This window comes from Gossypium arboreum, chromosome 12 (genome assembly GCF_025698485.1).
Source record: "Gossypium arboreum isolate Shixiya-1 chromosome 12, ASM2569848v2, whole genome shotgun sequence".
Lineage (NCBI taxonomy): Eukaryota > Viridiplantae > Streptophyta > Magnoliopsida > Malvales > Malvaceae > Gossypium > Gossypium arboreum.
In genome coordinates, this window is record NC_069081.1 from 99,511,137 (window position 1) to 99,531,098 (window position 19,962).

At 35.8% G+C, this 19,962-nt stretch overlaps 2 protein-coding genes across 3 annotated transcripts; both read right to left on the reverse strand.

Moving 5' to 3' along the window:
• Positions 1-1,069: 1,069 nt before the first annotated feature.
• LOC108478592 (transcription factor bHLH90-like) lies at positions 1,070-4,221 on the reverse strand. Of its 2 annotated transcripts, none has more exons than XM_017781055.2 (8): positions 3,663-4,221; positions 3,412-3,588; positions 3,228-3,315; positions 2,913-2,981; positions 2,318-2,818; positions 2,006-2,230; positions 1,754-1,930; positions 1,070-1,346 (listed from the first exon to the last, which is right to left on the reverse strand). In XM_017781055.2, exons 1-8 carry the CDS (start codon positions 3,761-3,763, stop codon positions 1,272-1,274), a joined length of 1,413 nt encoding a protein of 470 aa, XP_017636544.1. In that variant the 5' UTR covers positions 3,764-4,221; the 3' UTR covers positions 1,070-1,271. The 2 variants fall into 2 exon arrangements, with proteins under 2 accessions (XP_017636544.1, XP_017636545.1); XM_017781056.2 differs by having other exon boundaries at positions 1,070-1,354.
• A 7,215-nt stretch (positions 4,222-11,436) lies between these two features.
• LOC108477574 (uncharacterized) lies at positions 11,437-19,449 on the reverse strand. Its single transcript, XM_053022959.1, has 3 exons — positions 18,355-19,449; positions 18,168-18,269; positions 11,437-11,508 (listed from the first exon to the last, which is right to left on the reverse strand). The coding sequence occupies exons 1-3, from the start codon at positions 19,447-19,449 to the stop codon at positions 11,437-11,439; spliced, it is 1,269 nt and encodes a 422-aa protein (XP_052878919.1).
• Positions 19,450-19,962: the final 513 nt, after the last annotated feature.

A 19,962-nucleotide genomic window follows, 5' to 3' on the forward strand; every position in this document is an offset into this window, starting at 1 on the left:
TGCCGCAGTACAAAACCGTCTATGGCCGTGTCGCTCAAGTATCCCTGGCAACGTTTCGTTTCGGATTACTTAGGAATTTACATATTTAGCCTTACCTTTTACCGAAAGTATACCTCAATACATAAAAGGAATGCTCTAATCTAAAGGTTTCTTTCAAGGACACGTGTTGCTAACATTTTTATTTTTTAGTCATTATTCGGTAAACGTAAAATTTCGGTTTAGATCCCTCTTCTATACTCACATTTGGGATTTAGGTTTTATATTTTAATTTGACATAATTTAATTCTCTAATTTTATAATATATTAATTAATCCAAATATTTAGTATCCTTAACTTTTCTGATTAAAATGGTGATATAAATTTCTTTTAAAACACCATTCTAACTTTAAAAATTAGTTTCTTTCAACTTAATAAATTGGAATTGATATTTTAAGAAAAAATTTAAGCCTCAACATTTTTAAGTGTTTTGATTTAATACAAGTTTTGGCATATTTTAAAACCACATCATTTCTAATTAAATTGAATTTTATAAAATTTTAAATGATCTTTTGAATGTTTTGAATCTTTTATATATTTCTTTGGAGTTTCATACTTTTAATTTAATTGGGAGCGTGATCCTCATTTCATCTAATCTAAAAGGGTAATTGCTTTATCAAATCTTATTGACTCATTATGATGTATACATAAAAGTTTGATATTTATGCCGTTGGACTAAAGTTTCTTATACAAATTTGACATTTATTCCAATTTGATATTTATTCCATTATGATTGGCAACTCTTATTTATTTTTTCTTTTATTATTAGTATTATACAATTATGATTTTCAACATATTAATTTTATTATTTTAACCAAAATTTTATTTAATTTTTATATTTTTATAAATATATTTGTTAGAATTTTTTTCACCCATTTCGTAAGGTTTAACAAGTACAACTACTACGATATTGTCGAATACTTTTGACCTGCCATTGTTTTTACTAGGCTAATTAGGCTTGTGCATGTCGAACACAATTATCAGCGAAGGGAAAAAAGAAATAGCTGACATAGGTGAAGAAAGAGAACCAATATGAAAACAAAAACTTCATTGTAATCATAGAGTTAGCAATTTTATATAGAATTTGGTAAAAACCAGAGCTATAAGTAAGAAGCAGCATCAAACCCACTAAAATTTTACAGCCCAAAGTTCCGAGACATGATTGTTGGAGCAGCTTGAACTAAAAGTTGCATGAAGGGAAGGGTTCCAAATCTCTTAGCTGAACTATCCATTTTCTACACTGTATAACGTTGTTTATCTAGTTTGTTAGGTGGGTCAACAAGTCTCTCAATTGCCTGGACTCGAAATCCCTGTTTGCCTTGCACAAGCGGAACAGACAATATAAGCTTATGAAGAAAATGGCAACAGATAAACAAAGTTATTAGTAATTTCTGGTCTGCAATCTTTGCAGTTACTGCTTTTTGGTATTTTGCAAAGCCAAATGGACTAACTGACAGGGGGCGAACCTAGGGCCTGCCAGCCCCTAAAATTTTCCATTTTGTCCTTTAAAATTTTTTAAATTTTAAATTAATAAAGGTAAAATTATACTTTAACCCTCCTAAAAATAATAAAATTTTAATTTAATCCTTTAAAAAATACATTTTGACTATGATAAAAATTACAATTTAATTTAAGCCCCTAAAAAGAATTTTCTGATTTCACCCTACTACCTGAATTCATATTGTTCCATTGACATCAACCATTCAGTGAGTCTTACCTCGACTTTGAAAATGTTGAGCACATTTCCATTAAATGTTGTGATATTAGCATCAATCACCCCAAGTCCCAAAGAATCCATACCCTCCATCAACTTTGCAAACCCACTTCTCTTGTGCTTATAACACAGCTTAATCCAAAACTCTCTTTTGGTTATTTGGTTCACCTCTACATGTACCTGAGAAACGATTCAACACATTAGGCGAGAGTTTCATTGATGATGTTTGCTCCAATGGGCAACACAGCCATCTACCTCCATTTTTGCCATTTCAGATATGCCACTGGGAACATGGTTTTCTTCAATGGCAGACATGTTTTTCCTATGTAGCCAGTCTAACTTAGTAGACTTCAGTTCTGCATTGCTCTTTCCACAGTCCCCTTCCTCGGTTTTCTTGAGCTCATTCCGGAGTTTCTTTTCCTCCTCCTGTAAATTTCCTATATATTCGATTGCATCTGTAAGAATAGCAGTTATATCCATCTACAATATTGAACAACAAAAGCATTAGAGATATGAAATAAGAAGAATTAAGTTGGGTATTATAAGTTAGGGAAATTGTGAACCAACCTTGGATATCTTGGGGACTAAAGCTCGTAACTTGAACAGCCCATCTTTTATCTTCTTCCTTCTATTCCTCTCTGTGATAAGATTCTTAGAATGGTAATTCACTTTTTCTGGCTGCTTGGCAGTTCTCATTTTGTCATTTACAGAATTAACTTTACAATCCAAAACAAACCCTGCTTCTGTTTCTTGCGCACACACATTTTGGCTGCATCCTAGTCTTTTTGATCCATAATATGTGCCAATTGGCTGTTTCAATCGCTCATCTTGAGAAATATACGCAGAAGCTGAAGAAAAGGGGGGATGTCCAATCGAGGGAATGAATTGTATTCTGGGATTCACGGTTGACAAGCTCATGGAAAATGGTAAGTCTTTTTCTTGCAATGTGTTGAGATACCATTTGTGAAGATTTGCTTTTCTATAGCTTTCTGCTGTTGTGGTTTCTGCTTTTAAAAGTGCATTGCATTCAGTTCTTATTAACTCTATGATGTTTTGATCTTTTGGTATCTGATCAAAAGGGCAAATTTACATGTTTATAAGCTTGTAAGACACAAATTGCATTGCAAAATAATGGAAACTGAGAAAGTCAAAGGAACCTTACATTCTTTGAAGCAAAAAGCTCGATGAGACCGCCAAAAACTGGGATCAGAACGTGGGTTCCCATTGTCTCCTGTCAAAATAACATGGACCATTTCAAAATAGAAAACCAGGTGATGTAACACTTTTAGATGATAAGATACACCATGAATGTGACTGTCTTGTATAAACACATTTGTGTACATACACAGCAGAAATTAGCCGATTAAACTAAAGCATCAAAGGGGGATTTTTAAGCAAACAAAATCATAGCCAAAAGCATGAACTTGCAAACTTCTGGGTGACAAAAAGAATTTGAGACTGAAACAGAGATGCTCACTTCTGAGGAAAGGGAAGTGGAGATATTGGCATGGTTAAGCCACTTTGGTTGACTTGAAATAGCCACCTCTCCATGAATCCTGTTTTCACTGTAAAAAAAAATAAAATCAGAATGATTGTGCCGTGGCTATCATTTGTGTCCAAAACAGAAAAGAAGTGAGTTTTTGAGAAGAATCAAAGTGTACCCAGCATAGAGAGACACGGTAAAAGGAAAATGGGAGAGGGCTTCACAAGCCTTTGATCTTATGGAATGCTGGAACTGAACATCCCTGCATAGAGGAGGACCCTGATGCTGAAGTTTATCTTGTTCTACTTTGACATTTATACCACCGCTACAGCAACACTCCTTCCATTCAATAAACCTACAAACAAGCAAGAAAGCTTCATTAGAGTTCAAATCCATCTGCTCCAAAGAAAAAGGGGAGGTTGAAAGTACCTAGAAGGATCATCACCCAATTTCCAAACAACGCAGAAATCCCAAGCATTGCTATAAACAAATGATCTAAGCCATTCCACTGCTCTCTCAAAACCTCTCATCGTCTCTTTCTTTTCAACAACAAACCCCAAATTTTGATTTCTATAGTCTTTTTACTTGCAATATATATAAATAATATAACCACAAGAATAAAGCTGGAGGGAATTGTTGTACAGGACGAGGGTAACCAACTGTTGTTGTTGCTTTGAATTGGTACTGAGTGAGAGATGGAAAAAAAGGATAATCTTAATCGGGTACAAAAGCTGGCAGAGGCAGTTTTAACTATTTTGGGCAGCCTACTTGACCTGAGCCCTGAGTCTTTGAAACTACCATTCCAATGGTTCAAAAGCCTGTGTGTGTGACAGCTACCTGTACCTGCAATCGCTTTATCCCATTTCCATTACTATTACAATTTTATTACCCTGTTCTTAATAAGGAGCTGTCGAGCATTGGCCTGCAATGCAACAAGAGACCAGTAGCAGTTCAGCATGGAGACTAGCAGCAGCTCAACATGAAGATCAACATTGGAGTTGAACCGAATGCCATAACTTATTTAGTTCATTTTGTTTCTATGTAACTTTATTTAGTTTCCTTGTAATTTGTCCACAAAGTTAGTAGGATTAGATTTTGATTTGAATTTGATGTAATAACTGATATGTCAGCTTACTTTTGTGTGTAATTCAAGCTTGTATTAGTCATGTATTAGTGGGAGCAGTTATGTCATTAGGTCACTGTCCAATTGTTTTGTAACTTACATATATTTTCAAATTATCAATGAAAAATCATGGGAGTTTTTCAATTTTCTTCTTGTTCAAATTTTTGGCATCCATTTTCTCTTCTTTATTTTACTCAAAATCCAACATATGTTATCCGGATTACTTGCTTCTATTTTCTTCCTCTGCTGTCAAGACTCCAACAAATGGTAATCAGAGCCTGTCATCTTTGGGGGCCTCTGTTGTTGGTTTCCTTATTGAGAAAACAAAAGCTTGAGAAGAAAGAAATTGAAGCTGTTAAGTTTGTTTCAGTAGAATGAGCTTCACACTGCCTCCACCACCTGTGTCTGTTGGTGAAAACTACCACATTTGGGTGGTTAAGATGAAAACATACCTTCAAGTGCATATGATTTGTGGAACGTCGTTAAGAATGATGTTGAACCACCTCCATTGAGAGCCAATCCAACCATTGCACAGATCAGGCAACACAGTGAAGAGTGTACCAAGAAATACAAAGCAATGGCCTGCTTGCAGAATGGAGTATCCGATGTGATCTTCACTCGGATAATGGCTTGTGACTCACCTAAACAAGCATGGGAGAAGTTGAAGGAGGAGTTTATGGGTTCAGATAAGACAAGGCAGCAACAATTGATCAACCTTAGGAGGGATTTTGAAAACTGAATATGAGAGAGTCAGAGACCATCAAGCAGTACTCAGACAGGATAATGGCCACTGCCAACAGCATAAAGCTCCTTGGAGAAGACTTCAGTGAGAGCAGAGTTGTTGAAAAGGTCATCACCACTCTCCCTAAGAAGTTTGAGTCTAAAATTTCATCACTTGAGGACTCGAGAGACTTGTCAGCTATTTCATTGTCTGAGCTGATAAACTCCTTGTATGCACTTGAGCAAAGGAGGGCCAATAGGCAAGAAGAGCATTCTGAAGGAGTTTTCCAAGCAAAGGCCAAAGAAGGCTCAGGTTCAAGCCATAAAAGAAAGAAGCCTTGGCTCGATAAAAGAGAGAAACCAAGGAGGGATGCAGGCAAGAAGAGGTTTCCACCATGCATTCACTGCAAGAAGACCATACATTTGGAGAAATATTATTGGTATAAGCCAAACATCTAGTGTAGGAGCTGCAAATAGTTTGGCCATATTGAGAAGGTTTGCAAGAACAAAAGGAAGGCTCAAGCTCAGCAGCAAATCCAAGCTCAAGCTGCTGAGGACCTTCAAGCTCAAGAGGAGCATGTTTTTACAGCATCCTGCTTTGCAACCTCAAAAAAATTCAGATGGAATTGGCTAGTGGATAGTGGCTGCACACATCATATGGCAGCTAATAAAAGGCTGTTTAAGGATCTTGATAGAAGCTTTGCCTCAAAGATCAGAATTGGTAATAGGAATTTGATTGAAGCCAAAGGCAGAGGAAATGTGGTGATCAACATTTGTTCAGGTAACAAAGTGATTTCTGTTGTGCTTTTTGTGCTTGATATATATCAGAGTTTACTTAGTGTTAGGCAGTTAATAGAAAAAGGGTACTCACTTACCTTTAAGAATGATTCCTGTGTTATTGAAGACTCTCATGGCCAAGAACTACTCATAGTAGCAATGACTGATAGGTGTTTTATGCTTAATATGAATCAACTTGAGAAGAAGGATTACACCAGCCTTACTGATAATGTTGGTCTTTGGCATAGGAGACTAAGGCATGTCAATTTTAGATCACTTGATCTATTGTACAAGTTGAATTTGGTAGAAGACATGTCAAAAGTTAAAGTCAAAGACACTGTTTGTGAGGTTTGTCAGTTTGGTAAGTAGGCTAGATTACCCTTTCCAATTAACAAGGCATGGTTGGTTCATTCTGATGTTTGTGGACCAATGAAGACTCCTTCATTAAATGACAGTAAGTATTTTGTGCTGTTTATAGATGATTTACTAGGTTTTGTTGGATTTATTTCTTGAAGCAGAAGTTTGAAGTGTTTGAAGCCTTTAGCAAATTCAAAGCCTTAGATGAAAATCAAACTGGCTGCAAGATCAAGGCTTTGAGAACTGATAATGGCACTAAATACCTATTTAAAAGGTTTCAGAAATTGTGTGAGCAAGCTGGAATTTATCATCAGCTAACAACAATCTATACTCCTCAGCAAAATAGAGTATGTGAGAGGAAGAATAGAACTGAGCTTGATATGGCTAGATGTCTGTTATTTCAGAGCAAACTACCAAGCAAATTTTGGGCTGAGGCTATCAACACCTTAGTGTACCTGTTCAACAAGCTGCCAGCACATGCTGTGAAGGAAAAGACTCCTTTTGAAGCCTGACATGGACTCAAGCCAACTGTTTCACACATGAAGGTGTTTGGTTGTGTCTGCTATGCTCTCATCCCAATTGAAAAAAGAACCAAGCTTGAAAGAAGGGCTGTTCCAAGGATATTTGTTGGCTACAGCAGCACTAAAAAGGGCTACAGGCGTTTGATCCTTCAACAAAGAAGATTCTAGTAAGTAGGGATGTAAGGTTTGATGAACAAAAGGTTTGGAGCTGGAATGATGCAGATGCAAGGCTAATTGAAGAAGATCAACTTGACACTAGCCTAGAACCAATTGAAAACGAGCCTAGCAATGAATATTTTGATGATGCTCCTGTGAGAGGCACCAAAACTATTGCTGACATCTACTAAAGATGTGATGTTGCAATAGTGGAACCTTCAGATTTTGAAGAAGCTACTAGGGACAAACATTGGAAAAAGGCTATGGAAGCTGAATTAGACATGAGCCACAAAAATGACACTTGGGAATTGGTGGACAGACCAGATCATAAGAAGATTATTGGTGTCAAGTGGGTGTTCAGAGCCAAGTACAATGTTGATGGCTCATTGAACAAGCACAAGGCAAGTCTTGTGGTAAAAGGCTACAGCGAGCAATATGGCATCGATTTCATAGAGACATTTGCTCCAGTAGCAAGGCTAGATACAATTAAACTTTTGTTTGCCTTAGCAACTCAGAAGTAATGGAGGGTTCACCAATTAAATGTTAAGTCAGCATTTCTTAATGGCTTTCTCAAGGAGGAGGTTTTTATTGAGCAACCAGATGGATTTAAGGTCCTAGGAGAAGAGGACAAGGTTTATAAGCTAAAAAAGTCACTGTATAGCCTGAAGCAGGTACCTAGGTCTTGGTATGACAGGGTTGACACATATCTGTCTAGGCTTGGGTTTGAGAAAAGTGTCAGTGAAGCTATACTTTATGTGAAGAGGTTAGAAAGTGAGAGCTTGCTTATTGTGTCACTTTATGTGGATGACTTACTTGTGACTGGAAGCAAAGATGAATTGATTAGTAAATTTAAAGTGCAAATGCAAAAAGTGTTTGAAATGACAGATTTGGGAGTCATGACATACTTCCTTGGTATGGAAGTGAACCAATTTGATCAAGGTATTTTTATTAGCCAAGATGCCTTTACTTTGAAGATTCTCAACAGATTTTGCATGACAAATTGCAAAACAGTCAGGACACCAGTGGCTCAAGGGGAGAAGCTGACTAGTAGTGGAAATCAAGAAAGGGTTGATGAGAAGGAATATCGAAGCCTAGTAGGTTGCTTGTTATACTTAACAGCAACAAGGCCTAACATTATGTTTGGTGTTAGTCTCTTATCTAGATTTATGCACTGCTATGATGTGGTTCATTACAAAGCAGCTAAAAGAATCCTCAGATATGTCAAGGGGACTTTGAGCTATGGAGTCAAGTTTGAAAAAGAAAAGGAGCTTAAGTTGACTGGATATTCTGATAGTGATTGGGCTGGCTCTATTGATGACATGAAGAGCACCTTTGGTTACTTCTTTACCCTTAGTTCAAGAGTTTTCTGTTGGAGCTCAAAGAAGCAACAAACTGTTGCTCTATCCACAGCTGAAGCAGAGTACATTGCAGCTGCTGCAGCTGTTAATCAAGCCATTTGGCTTAGGAAGCTTCTATGTGACTTGAATGAAGAACAGATTGAATCAAATGAAATCAGGATTGATAACCAATCAGCAGTTGCCATAGCCAAAAATCCAGTCTTTCATGGCAAGACTAAACATTTCAAGATCAAATTTCACTTTGTTCGAGAGGCTGAGCAATCAAAAGAAGTCAGCCTTGTTCATTGTAGCTCAGAAACCCAATTGGCTGATATTTTAACTAGGCCACTAAGTGCTACTAGATTTGAAGCTTTAAGAAGTAAAATTGGTGTTTGTTGCATACAGTCCAAGGAGGAGTGTCGAGCATTGGCCTGCAATGCAACAAGAGACCGATGCTGATTCGACATGGAGACTAGCGGACTCAACATGAAGATCAACATTGGAGTTGAACCGAATGCCATAACTTATTTAGTTCATTTAGTTCATTTAGTTTCTATGTAACTTTATTTAGTTTCTTTGTAATTTGTCCACAAAGTTAGTAGGATTAGATTTTGATTTGAATTTGATGTAATAACTGATATGTCAGCTTACTTTTTTGTGTAATTCAAGCTTATATTAGTCATGTATTAGTGGGAGCAGTTATGTCATTAGGTAACTGTCCAATTGTTATGTAACTTACATATATTTTCAAATTATCAATGAAAAATCATGGGAGTTTTTTAGTTTTCTTCTTGTTTAAATTTTTGGCATCCGTTTTCTCTTCTTCTTTATTTTACTCAAAATCCAACATATGTTATCCGGATTACTTATGTATATGGCATGTTGCTTGTTCAACATTGAAGTTTAACTTTACTTCATCCAAATTACTTGCTTCTGTTTTCTTCCTCTGCTGTCAAAACTCCAACAGGAGAAAGGGGAGGATATTGTGCAAGATGAAATCGAAATCGACATCAATTACGGATTTGGATGGTTTTTTACCACTTTGATATCCATTATATTTTTTTCTTCATCAGTAAGAAGAAAACAAACAACATTACACAGAAACTAGAAAGGCCAAGATTACTAAAAAATATTTTACCAATTTGATATGGACTGCATTTGCTATTAGTATCTATATTCTAATATTTATTATTTATTATTTTAAATAAAATTTATTCTAATATTTTATATATTTTATATAAATTGTTTCACCGCATTGTTTGCATATCTATATTTTTATATTATTATTTAAATGTGAGTCTGAGTTAATGTCACGAGGCAATTTGATACCAACTCAATTAGGAAAATTACTCAAATAACCTTACATATTTTTAATAAGTTATACCATTATGAGGATACTTTTGTTTTTCCTTATTTAAAACCAATAAAATAACATATATTAAGATTTAAATCTATGTCTTCAACATCTATAATTTTTTTAATCGCTTCAACTAAAGCTTTATTTTGATATTTTGATAAATTTCAACTTTATTGTACAAATTGTTTCACTCATATTGTTTGTATATCTATTTCAAACCTATGCCATTGACATGCACAAAACCTCAACTTTAGCATTACAACCAAAGCTTCATTTCAATTATTTTTGTTCATTTTAATAGTTTCCACCAAGCTTTTTAAAATCGGATCAATAGTCAAATCGGTTAGGCCATTGGTTTGTTAGTTTGATTGGTTTAGATTATTTAATTAAATAAATAATTAAAAAATCATAAAAATAAAAATATTAAAGATCGATTGAACTGCCAGTTCAATAGGTTTTTTAGTTGGTTGAATAGGTTCGTACCGTTTCCCGACTCAATTGGTCCAAAGCCTTTCTCCAGACCAGTACCCTAATTGGTTCTAGGTCCAATTAGTTTGATCACTTGGCTTAGTCCGGTTCAAATAACCATGGTTTTCACCCACACTGTTAGTATCTATACTATTATTTGAACCCTTGACTAAGTTGGTATCTCAAATTAACCGGACATCAAGTTGGTAGCAAAATTACTAAGCTACATTTACATATTTGAAATAAATTATATTCTTGCATATTTAAACTAATTTTGTATATATTGCTTATGTGTTATTATTAATTTTATTTATTATATGTTATTTTTAAACATATGTATTTTAAATACATGATTTTTAAATGAGTATGATAGAATTTTAGCTAGACTTAGACTTTGCTTGATAGAGTGGAAAGAAAATTAGAAAGATGAAAAATTAAAAAGTGGAAAAATAGAAAATAGAAAGATTGAAAATATAAATTTTCTTCTCATAAGTATGATTGATAGGAAAAATGGAAAATTAAAAGAAAATTGCTTTTCTTTCCATTCATGGCTAAACAATGAAAGGAAAAAAAATTTAAAAATACATAACTTTAAACAAATATACACACCTATTTCACGGTTTTGGAATTTTCAAATCGTTTATCATAATTTGGTTGGTTTTGATTCTTGATTTTCCATATTAATTTCTGTTTTTAGATTTTTAGATTTATTTTTAGAAAATAAATTCTATTTTATAATTTTAAATATTATTTGACAAAAATTTTCAAATTTTTCATAAATATTTCTTAAAAACATAAATTTTCAAATAAAAAAACAATAACTTTTGTATGATATTTTTTCAAAAATATTTTATAACAACTTTGAAATTATTTTAAATGTCAAACAATTATTTTTATATCATAAAATTAAAATAATTATAAATTAAATTAAACTGAAATTCAATTATGTTTCAAGTACAGTTGAAACACCTCAATTGTTAGATTTACTAAATCGAAGATGGTTTAATCATTATCAATCATAAGTGTAATAAGTGTTGATTTGATGCAATTTATCATTATCAATCATAAGTGTTGATTTGATGCAAAATAGAATTAATAAGTGTATCAACCACCAAAATAAAAATGTATTTGTACATATAAAATGTAAAAATTGTCTAAAATTATCCAAATTTTGTAGGGTATATTTGGCCCAAAATGATTTTGCACGTTTATAATAATTTTTAGGTCTAAACCAGAATTGCTTAAACCTATTTTGTTTTCAAACCTATAGTAGTCTATATCTGTATCTATATACACACAACATACATATGATTAATAATTACTATTAATTATAACAATGAAGGCCAATGTATTATGAAATACTTTATGAAGGAGAAGATATGCAAAGTTAAATTCCCCTAGTCAGGCTCATCCTTTTCATCCTCTCCCTAGGATCCAAGAATGACACAACTTCTTCTTCCTGAAAAATGATAACAACTCCTTTAGTTTGATACATGCAAATTCAGTTTAGTTAATAATATCCTCTTTATCAACCTTTCCTTCCACAAGTTTAGTAATATCATATTGATTTCAATCGCTTAGCAATAATAAAATTCTTTTAACCTCAAAACAACATTTATACATAAAGACTTACGTACCTTAGAAAGTGCACAATCTATATAGCAACAAATATTCCTGGGCATTCTTCACAATAGTAGACATGATGGTTTGGGTGTCTTCTTTCTTCACATGTATCACAGTAATGCTCCTCTGAATCATCTTCGATATACGAATCTTTAAGAGTTAAAGGATGGATGTGGCATTTGGATTTGATAATTTGAGGTAAGGATACACATTCTACGTGGAAATTGATGAAACACTCAAGACAACGATAGAAAGACTGCCCACTGCAGATTTCACCACAGTGACTACAAAATAGTCCAGCATAGATATCAATGAAGTCACGGTACATGGCAAAGAATCGATCAAAGTCTGTCCCAAAATAATAAAGATGGTGCATGTGAGAGTCACGTTTCAGAGGGCGTGTTAGGGAAATTGCACATGCAATATGGTAGTTGACGCCACAATCTTTACAACCATAGTTATAACTATTATGATAGCCGGATGGTAACAGCTTTAGTGAACATGCATGGCACCCTCCATATCTCGTGTAGCTTAGAGTTAAAGTGTGTTGGGAATGAAAAGGTACTTGCATTTCATGTGGTAACCTAAGACAAGATTCATGAAGAACTCAACCACATCTCTTGCAATGGTATGTTGGACCAAAGATTTGCAGTCGACAAAGATTGCATCGACTTTCGACTACAGGGTCAGTAAAATTGCAAAACAGTAGCTTGTGCTTGTGGGTGAAATGGAATAGCTCAGTTTCCCTCTCCGACTCTTTCAATGTTGTGCGGCCACTTTCGGAGGATGCTCGAGTTGCGCATTTCAGATCGAGCTTGAAATCACACTGCTCGCAAAGATAAGTGAAGCCGAAATAAAAATCTTGACACTTATTACATATATTTTGGTCCAGCAATGGAGTTGTGGCGTAGAGGTTGAGATGATGTTGAGGATGAAGAGGGTGTTGTATCTCATCGGGTAATTTAGCACAGTTTTCATGTAGGATATATAGGCATCCTTCAGATGTAGCCTGGACCACTAAGTTCTAAACGACAAGCTCATAAACCCTTTCTCCCAAGTTTTCGATTACCTCATAAAATTTCAATGGATGTTTATGGAGGACTGTTCGAACCTGTACTTGTAAATAAACAACCAACAAACCTGTTAATTCATCATGTTAAATATATGTAAAGACAATATATATAATTCCTTTGTTTCCTACTGTTAACATTATGATTAATGGTAGACATTTTAATGGCAAACAATCCAAAGTGGTGCAAGTTTAGCACCCTAAAGTTGACTTTGAAAAAGTGGCATGGGATAATTTTTTTTTGGTCCTTGAGATAATGGGCTATTTATTGTTTGGTCCTTGAACCTCAACTATAAATAGGCCTTCTCATTTCTCATTTCAATTCATCCCAACCAATCTTTCTCTCTTAGTTTTCTCTCTTCTCCCATTTGAGAATTCTTAAGGAATTCTATTTGTTTGTAATATTTTGGAGATAGTAAAGTTATCATCGGTGTTAGTGCCGAGGGCGTAGGTATAATTTACGAACCTCGTTAAAACTCTTGTGTTCTTTCTTGTCCTATTTTTCTTTCAATATTTGAGGTATAATAGTAGTATTTATTGTGCTATTAAATTACTATAAAGGGATATTCGACTAAGGAAAGACTTGGTATTTAAGAGATCCTTGTGATCCACCTCTCTTCCACAGGAATTGAACTTTGTGTGATTTTTTAGTACAATAATTTACACGCTTCCGACCCTATTGGAACAACAAGTGGTATCAAGAGCGAAGGTTAATCGTAGTATGCTCTGTGGTTGCGGTTTAAAGCGATCTTCCACATCGAAAAGATTTCCTTAGGTATATTGAAAGATTATGGAGAAAAGCGGTCGGTGTAGGAGCTTCAACATCGTCCATGTGGACAAGACCGACAATTGCAAATGCAAGATTGGCGTGGAGATCTTTGATGGCATGGGCCATTTTGGTATGTGGCAAAGTGAGGTTCTAGATGCCCTTTTCAGCAGGGTCTAGACATTGCCATTGATGAAGAGAAACCAGATGATGTACAGGAGAAAGATTGGAAGGCGATCAATCGGTTGGCATGTGGCACAATTCGATCATGCCTTTCTCGAGAGCGGTATGCTTTTTCAAAGGAGACTTCGCAAATAAGTTGTGGGTGGCACTTGAAGAAAATTTTTGAAGAAAAACAGTCAAAATAAGCTCCACTTGAAGAAAAGACTGTTTCGCTTCACTTACGTCCCAAGTACCACAATGAATGATCACATCACCAAATTTAATCGTTAGTCAGCGATTTGCTGAATATGGATGAGACATTCAAAGATGAAGATTTGGCTTTGATCTTTGGGGTCACTTCACGAGGAGTTTGAGTTCTAGAAACTACTCTCCTTCATGGCGGGAGTGATATATCTCGAGCGAAGTGCATGCGGCCTTATACGATTATGAGCAGAGAAAGAAGGACAAACAGAAAAACTCAATCGAGATCTGAAGCTTTAGTAGTCCGAGGTCGTTCATACACTCGGAAGAAAACTCAAAAGGGGAGATCAAAGTCAAAGTCCAAACTCGGGAAAGATGAATGTGCCTTTTGTCATGAGAAAGGCCACTGGAAGAAAAATTGTCCAAAGCTGAAGAATAAGGGAAAAGCTGTTATAGATGCTTGTGTTGCAAAGCATGATACCAGTGACTCTGAATTATCACTGGTTGCATCATCATCGTCGTTCCATTCAGATGAGTGGATATTGGATTCGGGTTGTACCTATCATATGTCCCCTAACCGGGAGTGGTTCTCTGATTTAGTAGAACTAAATGGAGGAGTTGTTTATATGGGCAATGACAATGCCTGTAAAACTGTTGGGATAGGTTCAATCCAATTAAAGAATCAAGATGGATCAACCAGAGTTCTAACTGATGTTCGGTACGTGCCCAGTTTGAAGAAAAATCTCATCTCATTGGGAGCCTTGGAATCCAATGGTTCAGTTGTTAATATGAGAGATGGGGTTTTGAAAGTGACATCTGGCGCACTTGTGATATTGAAGGGCATCAGGAAAAATAACTTGTATTACTACCAAGGTAGTACAGTTATTGGAGCGATCATTGCGACTTAAAGCAACAAAGAATTGGACTCAATGCAGTTGTGGCATATGAAGTTGGGACATGCCAGCGAAAAATCCTTGCAAATTCTGGCAAAGCAAGGATTGTTGAAAGGTGCAAAGGCTTGCAAATTAAAATTTTGCAAGCATTGTGTTCTGGGAAAGCAAAGAGAGTGAAATTAAGATCTTGCTATCCATAATACAAAAGGTATTTTGGAATATGTTCACTCGAGATGTGTGGGGCCTTCCAAAACACTTTCGTTGGGAGGAAAACACTACTTTGTTACTTTTGTTGATGACTTTTCCGAAGAGTTTGGGTGTATACCATGAGAACTAAGGATGAAGTGCTTAGAGTTTTTCTTAAATGGAAAACTATGATCGAAAACCGACGGCAAGAAAATCAAGCGGCTTAGAACGGACAATGGAGGCGAATATAGAAGTGATCCGTTCTTCGATGTGTGCCAAGAGTATGGTATTGTTCGACACTTCACGATTAGGGATACACCACAGCAAAATGGAGTGGCGAGCGTATGAATCGAACATTGCTAGAGAAAGTTCGATGTATGTTGTCCAATCTTTGGGTTGGGCAAGCAATTTTGGTGAGGTCGTGACATCTGTTGCCATCTTGTTAATCGTTTGCCATCATCGCATTAGAAAGAAAAACTCCTATGGAGGTATGGTGCGGAAAACCGGCTCTGATTATGATTCCTTACATGTGTTTGGATCCACTACATATTACCATGTGAAGGAGTCAAAGTTAGATCCGGCGCAAAGAAAGCTCTCTTTATGGGAATCACTTACGGGTGAAGGGATTTCGTCTTTGGTGCTTAGACACAAAGAAAATGATCATGAGCGAGATGTTACCTTTGATGAATCTACCACATTGAAAAAGGTAGCAGATAAAGATATTCAGACGAGCGATACTCCACAAGGTGGAGTGTACTCCAAAACAGTGGAGTTTGAGCGGATGGGGATTTCCCAGTTAATAAGTCTAATTCTCCAGCCACAATGGAGGAATTAGAGGTTGAAGAGGTTCGACCCAAGAACCATTAAGTACACGAACCGATTGCGATTGCAAGGCCAAGGAGAGAAATTCGTAAACACCTTTCGATTCTTGATATGGTGGCCTCGCCCTTCTGTTGTTGATGATGATATTCCTATCACTTATCAAGAAGCAATGCAAAGTTTAGAAAGTGATAAATGGAAAAGCGCCATGGATGAAGAAATGCAATCTCTCCGAAGAACAATACTTGGGAGTTGGCGCAATTACCGAAAGGTAAAAGGGCAATCGAATGCAAGTGGGTATTCGAAAAGAAAGATGGATCTCCTAGCAAGAAAGATGTTCGCTACAAGGCAAGGTTGGTAGCTAAAGGCTACGCTTCGAAGGAGGAATTGACTACAATGATGTATTTTCCCTGTTGTGAAGCATTCCTCCATTAGAATTTTGTTGGCCTTGGTAGCACAGTTGAATTTGGAGCTAGCTCAACTTGATGTTAAGACGGCTTTCTTGCATGGTGAGTTAGAAGAGAGATCTATATGACTCATTTCAAGGATACAAAGATGCTGGTGGTAGAAATTGGGTTTGTAAGTTGAACAAATCGCTATATGGATTGAAGCAATCCCAGGCGATGGTACAAGCGATTTGATAGCTTTATGAAAAGCGAAGTACACAAGAAGCAAATATGACAATTGTGTGTATTTGCAAAAGCTACATGACGGATCTTTCATTTATCTACTCTTGTATGTTGATGATATGTTAATCGCTCAAGAGCCAAAAGAGATAGATAAGCTGAAGGCTTAGTTGAATCAAGAGTTTGAGATGAAAGATCTAGGTGAGGCCAAGAAGATTCTCGGCATGGAGATAAGTAGAGATAGAGCAGAGAGGCAAGCTTTGCTTGAATCGAAGCAATATTTGAAAAGGTATTACAATGTTTTGGTGTAAATGAAAACACAAAACATGTAAGTACCCACTTGCTTCTCATTTGAAACTTAGTGCTTAATTATCTCCGAAAGAAGAAGAAAGAGAATATATGGCAAAAGTCCCATATGCAAATGCAGTTGGGAGTTTGATGTATCTTGATGGTGTGTCTGCGGCCGACATTTCACAAGCTGTTGGAGTTGTGAGCGGTATATGCATGATCTGAAAAGGACATTGGCAAGTCGTGAAATGGATTCTACGGTATCTTGAAAAATCGTAGATGTTGGTTTAATTTTGAGCAGGATGAAGCACTTGGTCGGTTTGTAGTTGGATATGTTGATTCCGACTTTCTTTGGTGATTTAGATAAACGTCATTCAACTACGGGTATCTGTTTACTCTTGCGAAAGCTCCATGAGTTGAAGTCTACCTTACGATCTCTGATGGCTGTATCTACTACTGAGGCGAATATATGGCGATTCTGAGAAGTCATTAAGGAGGCTATTTGGCTTAATGGATTGTTGAAAGACTTGGGAGTTGTTCAAAGTCACATTAGTCTATATTGTGACAATCGAGCGCTATTCATTTAGCGAAAAATCAAGTCTATCATTCAAGAACCAAGCATATCGACGTAAGATATCACTTTGTGCGGAAGTCTTTGAAAAGGAAAAATTCTACTTCAGAAGATTCCGACAGCAGATAATCCCGCAGATATGATGACCAAGGTGGTAACAACAATCAAGTTTAATCATTGTTTGAACTTGATTAACATCCTGAGAATTTGAGCACCTTCAGGTGTATGGCGCTCGAGAGCGCATTTGGAGGCACTACAAAAGATAGCTTTATCGAATTTGGGGAGTTGAAGGAAGTGTGTGAAGATGTGATTATCCTAATCAAATCTTCAAGGTGGAGATTGTTAACGTTATGATTAATGGTAGACAATTTTAATGGCAAACAATCCAAAGTGGTGCAAGTTTAGCACCCTAAAGTTGACTTTGAAAAAGTGGCATGGGATAATTTTTTTTTGGTCCTTGAGATAATGGGCTATTTATTGTTTGGTCCTTGAACCTCAACTATAAATAGGCCTTCTCATTTCTCATTTCAATTCATCCCAACCAATCTTTCTCTCTTAGTTTTCTCTCTTCTCCCATTTGAGAATTCTTAAGGAATTCTATTTGTTTGTAATATTTTGGAGATAGTAAAGTTATCATCTGGTGTTAGTGCCCGAGGACGTAGGTATAATTTACCGAACCTCGTTAAAACTCTTGTGTTCTTTCTTGTCCTATTTTTCTTTCAATATTTGAGGGTATAATAGTAGTATTTATTGTGCTATTAAATTACTATAAAAGGTATATTCTGACTAAGGAAAGACTTGGTATTTAAGAGATCCTTGTGATCCACCTCTCTTCCCTGGGAATTGAACTTTGTGTGATTTTTTAGTACAATAATTTACACGCTTCCGACCCTATTGGAACAACACCTACCAACCAGAATCGTTTCAGTCTGCTCCATTTCCTTCAGCTCCGAAGCTTTAGCATCCATGAATATGGGAGGGGAGGATGACGAGTCCTGTTTTGTTGATGTTTCCTCCTAATGTACAGCAAACATTCCATTATTAGAAAACGAGGAATAAAGTAATATATAAAAGTAAAGCAAACTAAAGAAAGGGTGCGACCTGATTGAGCACACATTCAATATGAGCAATATATGTGCATTTTTGGCAATAATAAACTTCATGTGTTGGATCTCGTTCTTTCTCACAAATATCACAGTAATACTCTCCAATCTCATCTTCTCTAACTGGTTGATTAAGGAGGAGTGGATGTCTATGATATCTATGTTTAGCTAAAGGTGGAACTGGAACACATTTAAGGTGGAGATTGAGATCACACTGCACACAACGATAAAAGGTGTCTAAACACAGCTCACGGCAGGAGCTGCATTGGAAATGATATTTGTGAATTGGATCCCTGAAAGTGGGACCAACATAAGTGAGACAGTGGTTGTGGCTCTCATGTTTAAGGGTAGATAATAGTTTTGCACACCTAAAATCAAGGTTGAAATTGCAAATTTGGCAACCATAGGCGGCGGTGGAGAAGTCTTTACTCGTACCAATCCATTGTGTACAAGCATTGCAAGTTGCGTCAACGAAATCCAAGCGAAGAGGGTGTGATGGATGGAAAGGATGGTTCAATGTTTTATGTATCTTATCACTGCAAAATTCATGAAGAAAAAAGCCACAACTTTTACAACCGTAGAAAATGCCCGTCAGTGGCTTGTCACACCAACGACAATTATAATCATGTTCTCCCTCATTGCTATGCTTGTAGAGGATCAACGGGTGGATATGGCAGTAATGCTGCATTATCTGTTTCTCCCTATCTGCATTGGATCTCTGCCTCTTCTTCCTAGCTACATGATCATCACTGCTTGCAAAAGCGCAAACTAAATCAAGCTCGAAGGGGCACCGACAACACCTGTAATTGGTGCCCGAAGAAATTTTCAAACATAGATCACAGGTAAATGGTGCGGCAGGACCAGACCAATCTAACATAAGATGGTGGTGTGAGTGGAGAGGATGTGTAATCTCTCGAGGCAGATATTGTATGGCTTTGGCGCACAATTCATGCAACCAGAGTTCGCAGCTTACACATGGATAGGTTGCACCACAGATTTTCTCCGTGCATTTCTCACACCAGTTATCATCTGTCTCATCATCGAGACAATGATAGCCCATTGAATGCTCATGGCTGGCAAGTTTGATCTCCATATCTCAAACAAAGATAAGATTAAATGATAAAAGATAATATGGGAAGAAAACATTTGTTTTCTAATTAATATATATATATATATATATATATATATAGATATTAATAGGCACTTCAGTTTCAATCTTTAGTATTACTTTCATCTTTGATAATATGCCATTTATTGAAAGAAATATAGCTTTCAAATAATTATTTATTAATTTATTTGTGATGTATCTTAATATTGTTCATAATAATATAAAAACCTGTCAGTTAATTAAATATAAACTATCATTTCTTTCTACTATTGTAATTTACTAGAATTAGCCTTTTAGAGGACGCCAATAACTTTTGAACTAATGATAAAAAGTATTAGGTTGTATGTGTAAAAGTTTGAGTTTAATTCTAAATAATCTTATTCCATACTTTAATTATAAAAAAATAATTAGTATTTGAAAGTTATTTTATTAATTATGGGTTAAAAATTTATAATTTTTTAAATAGTAGAAAATATATATTTTTAATAATAGATACTA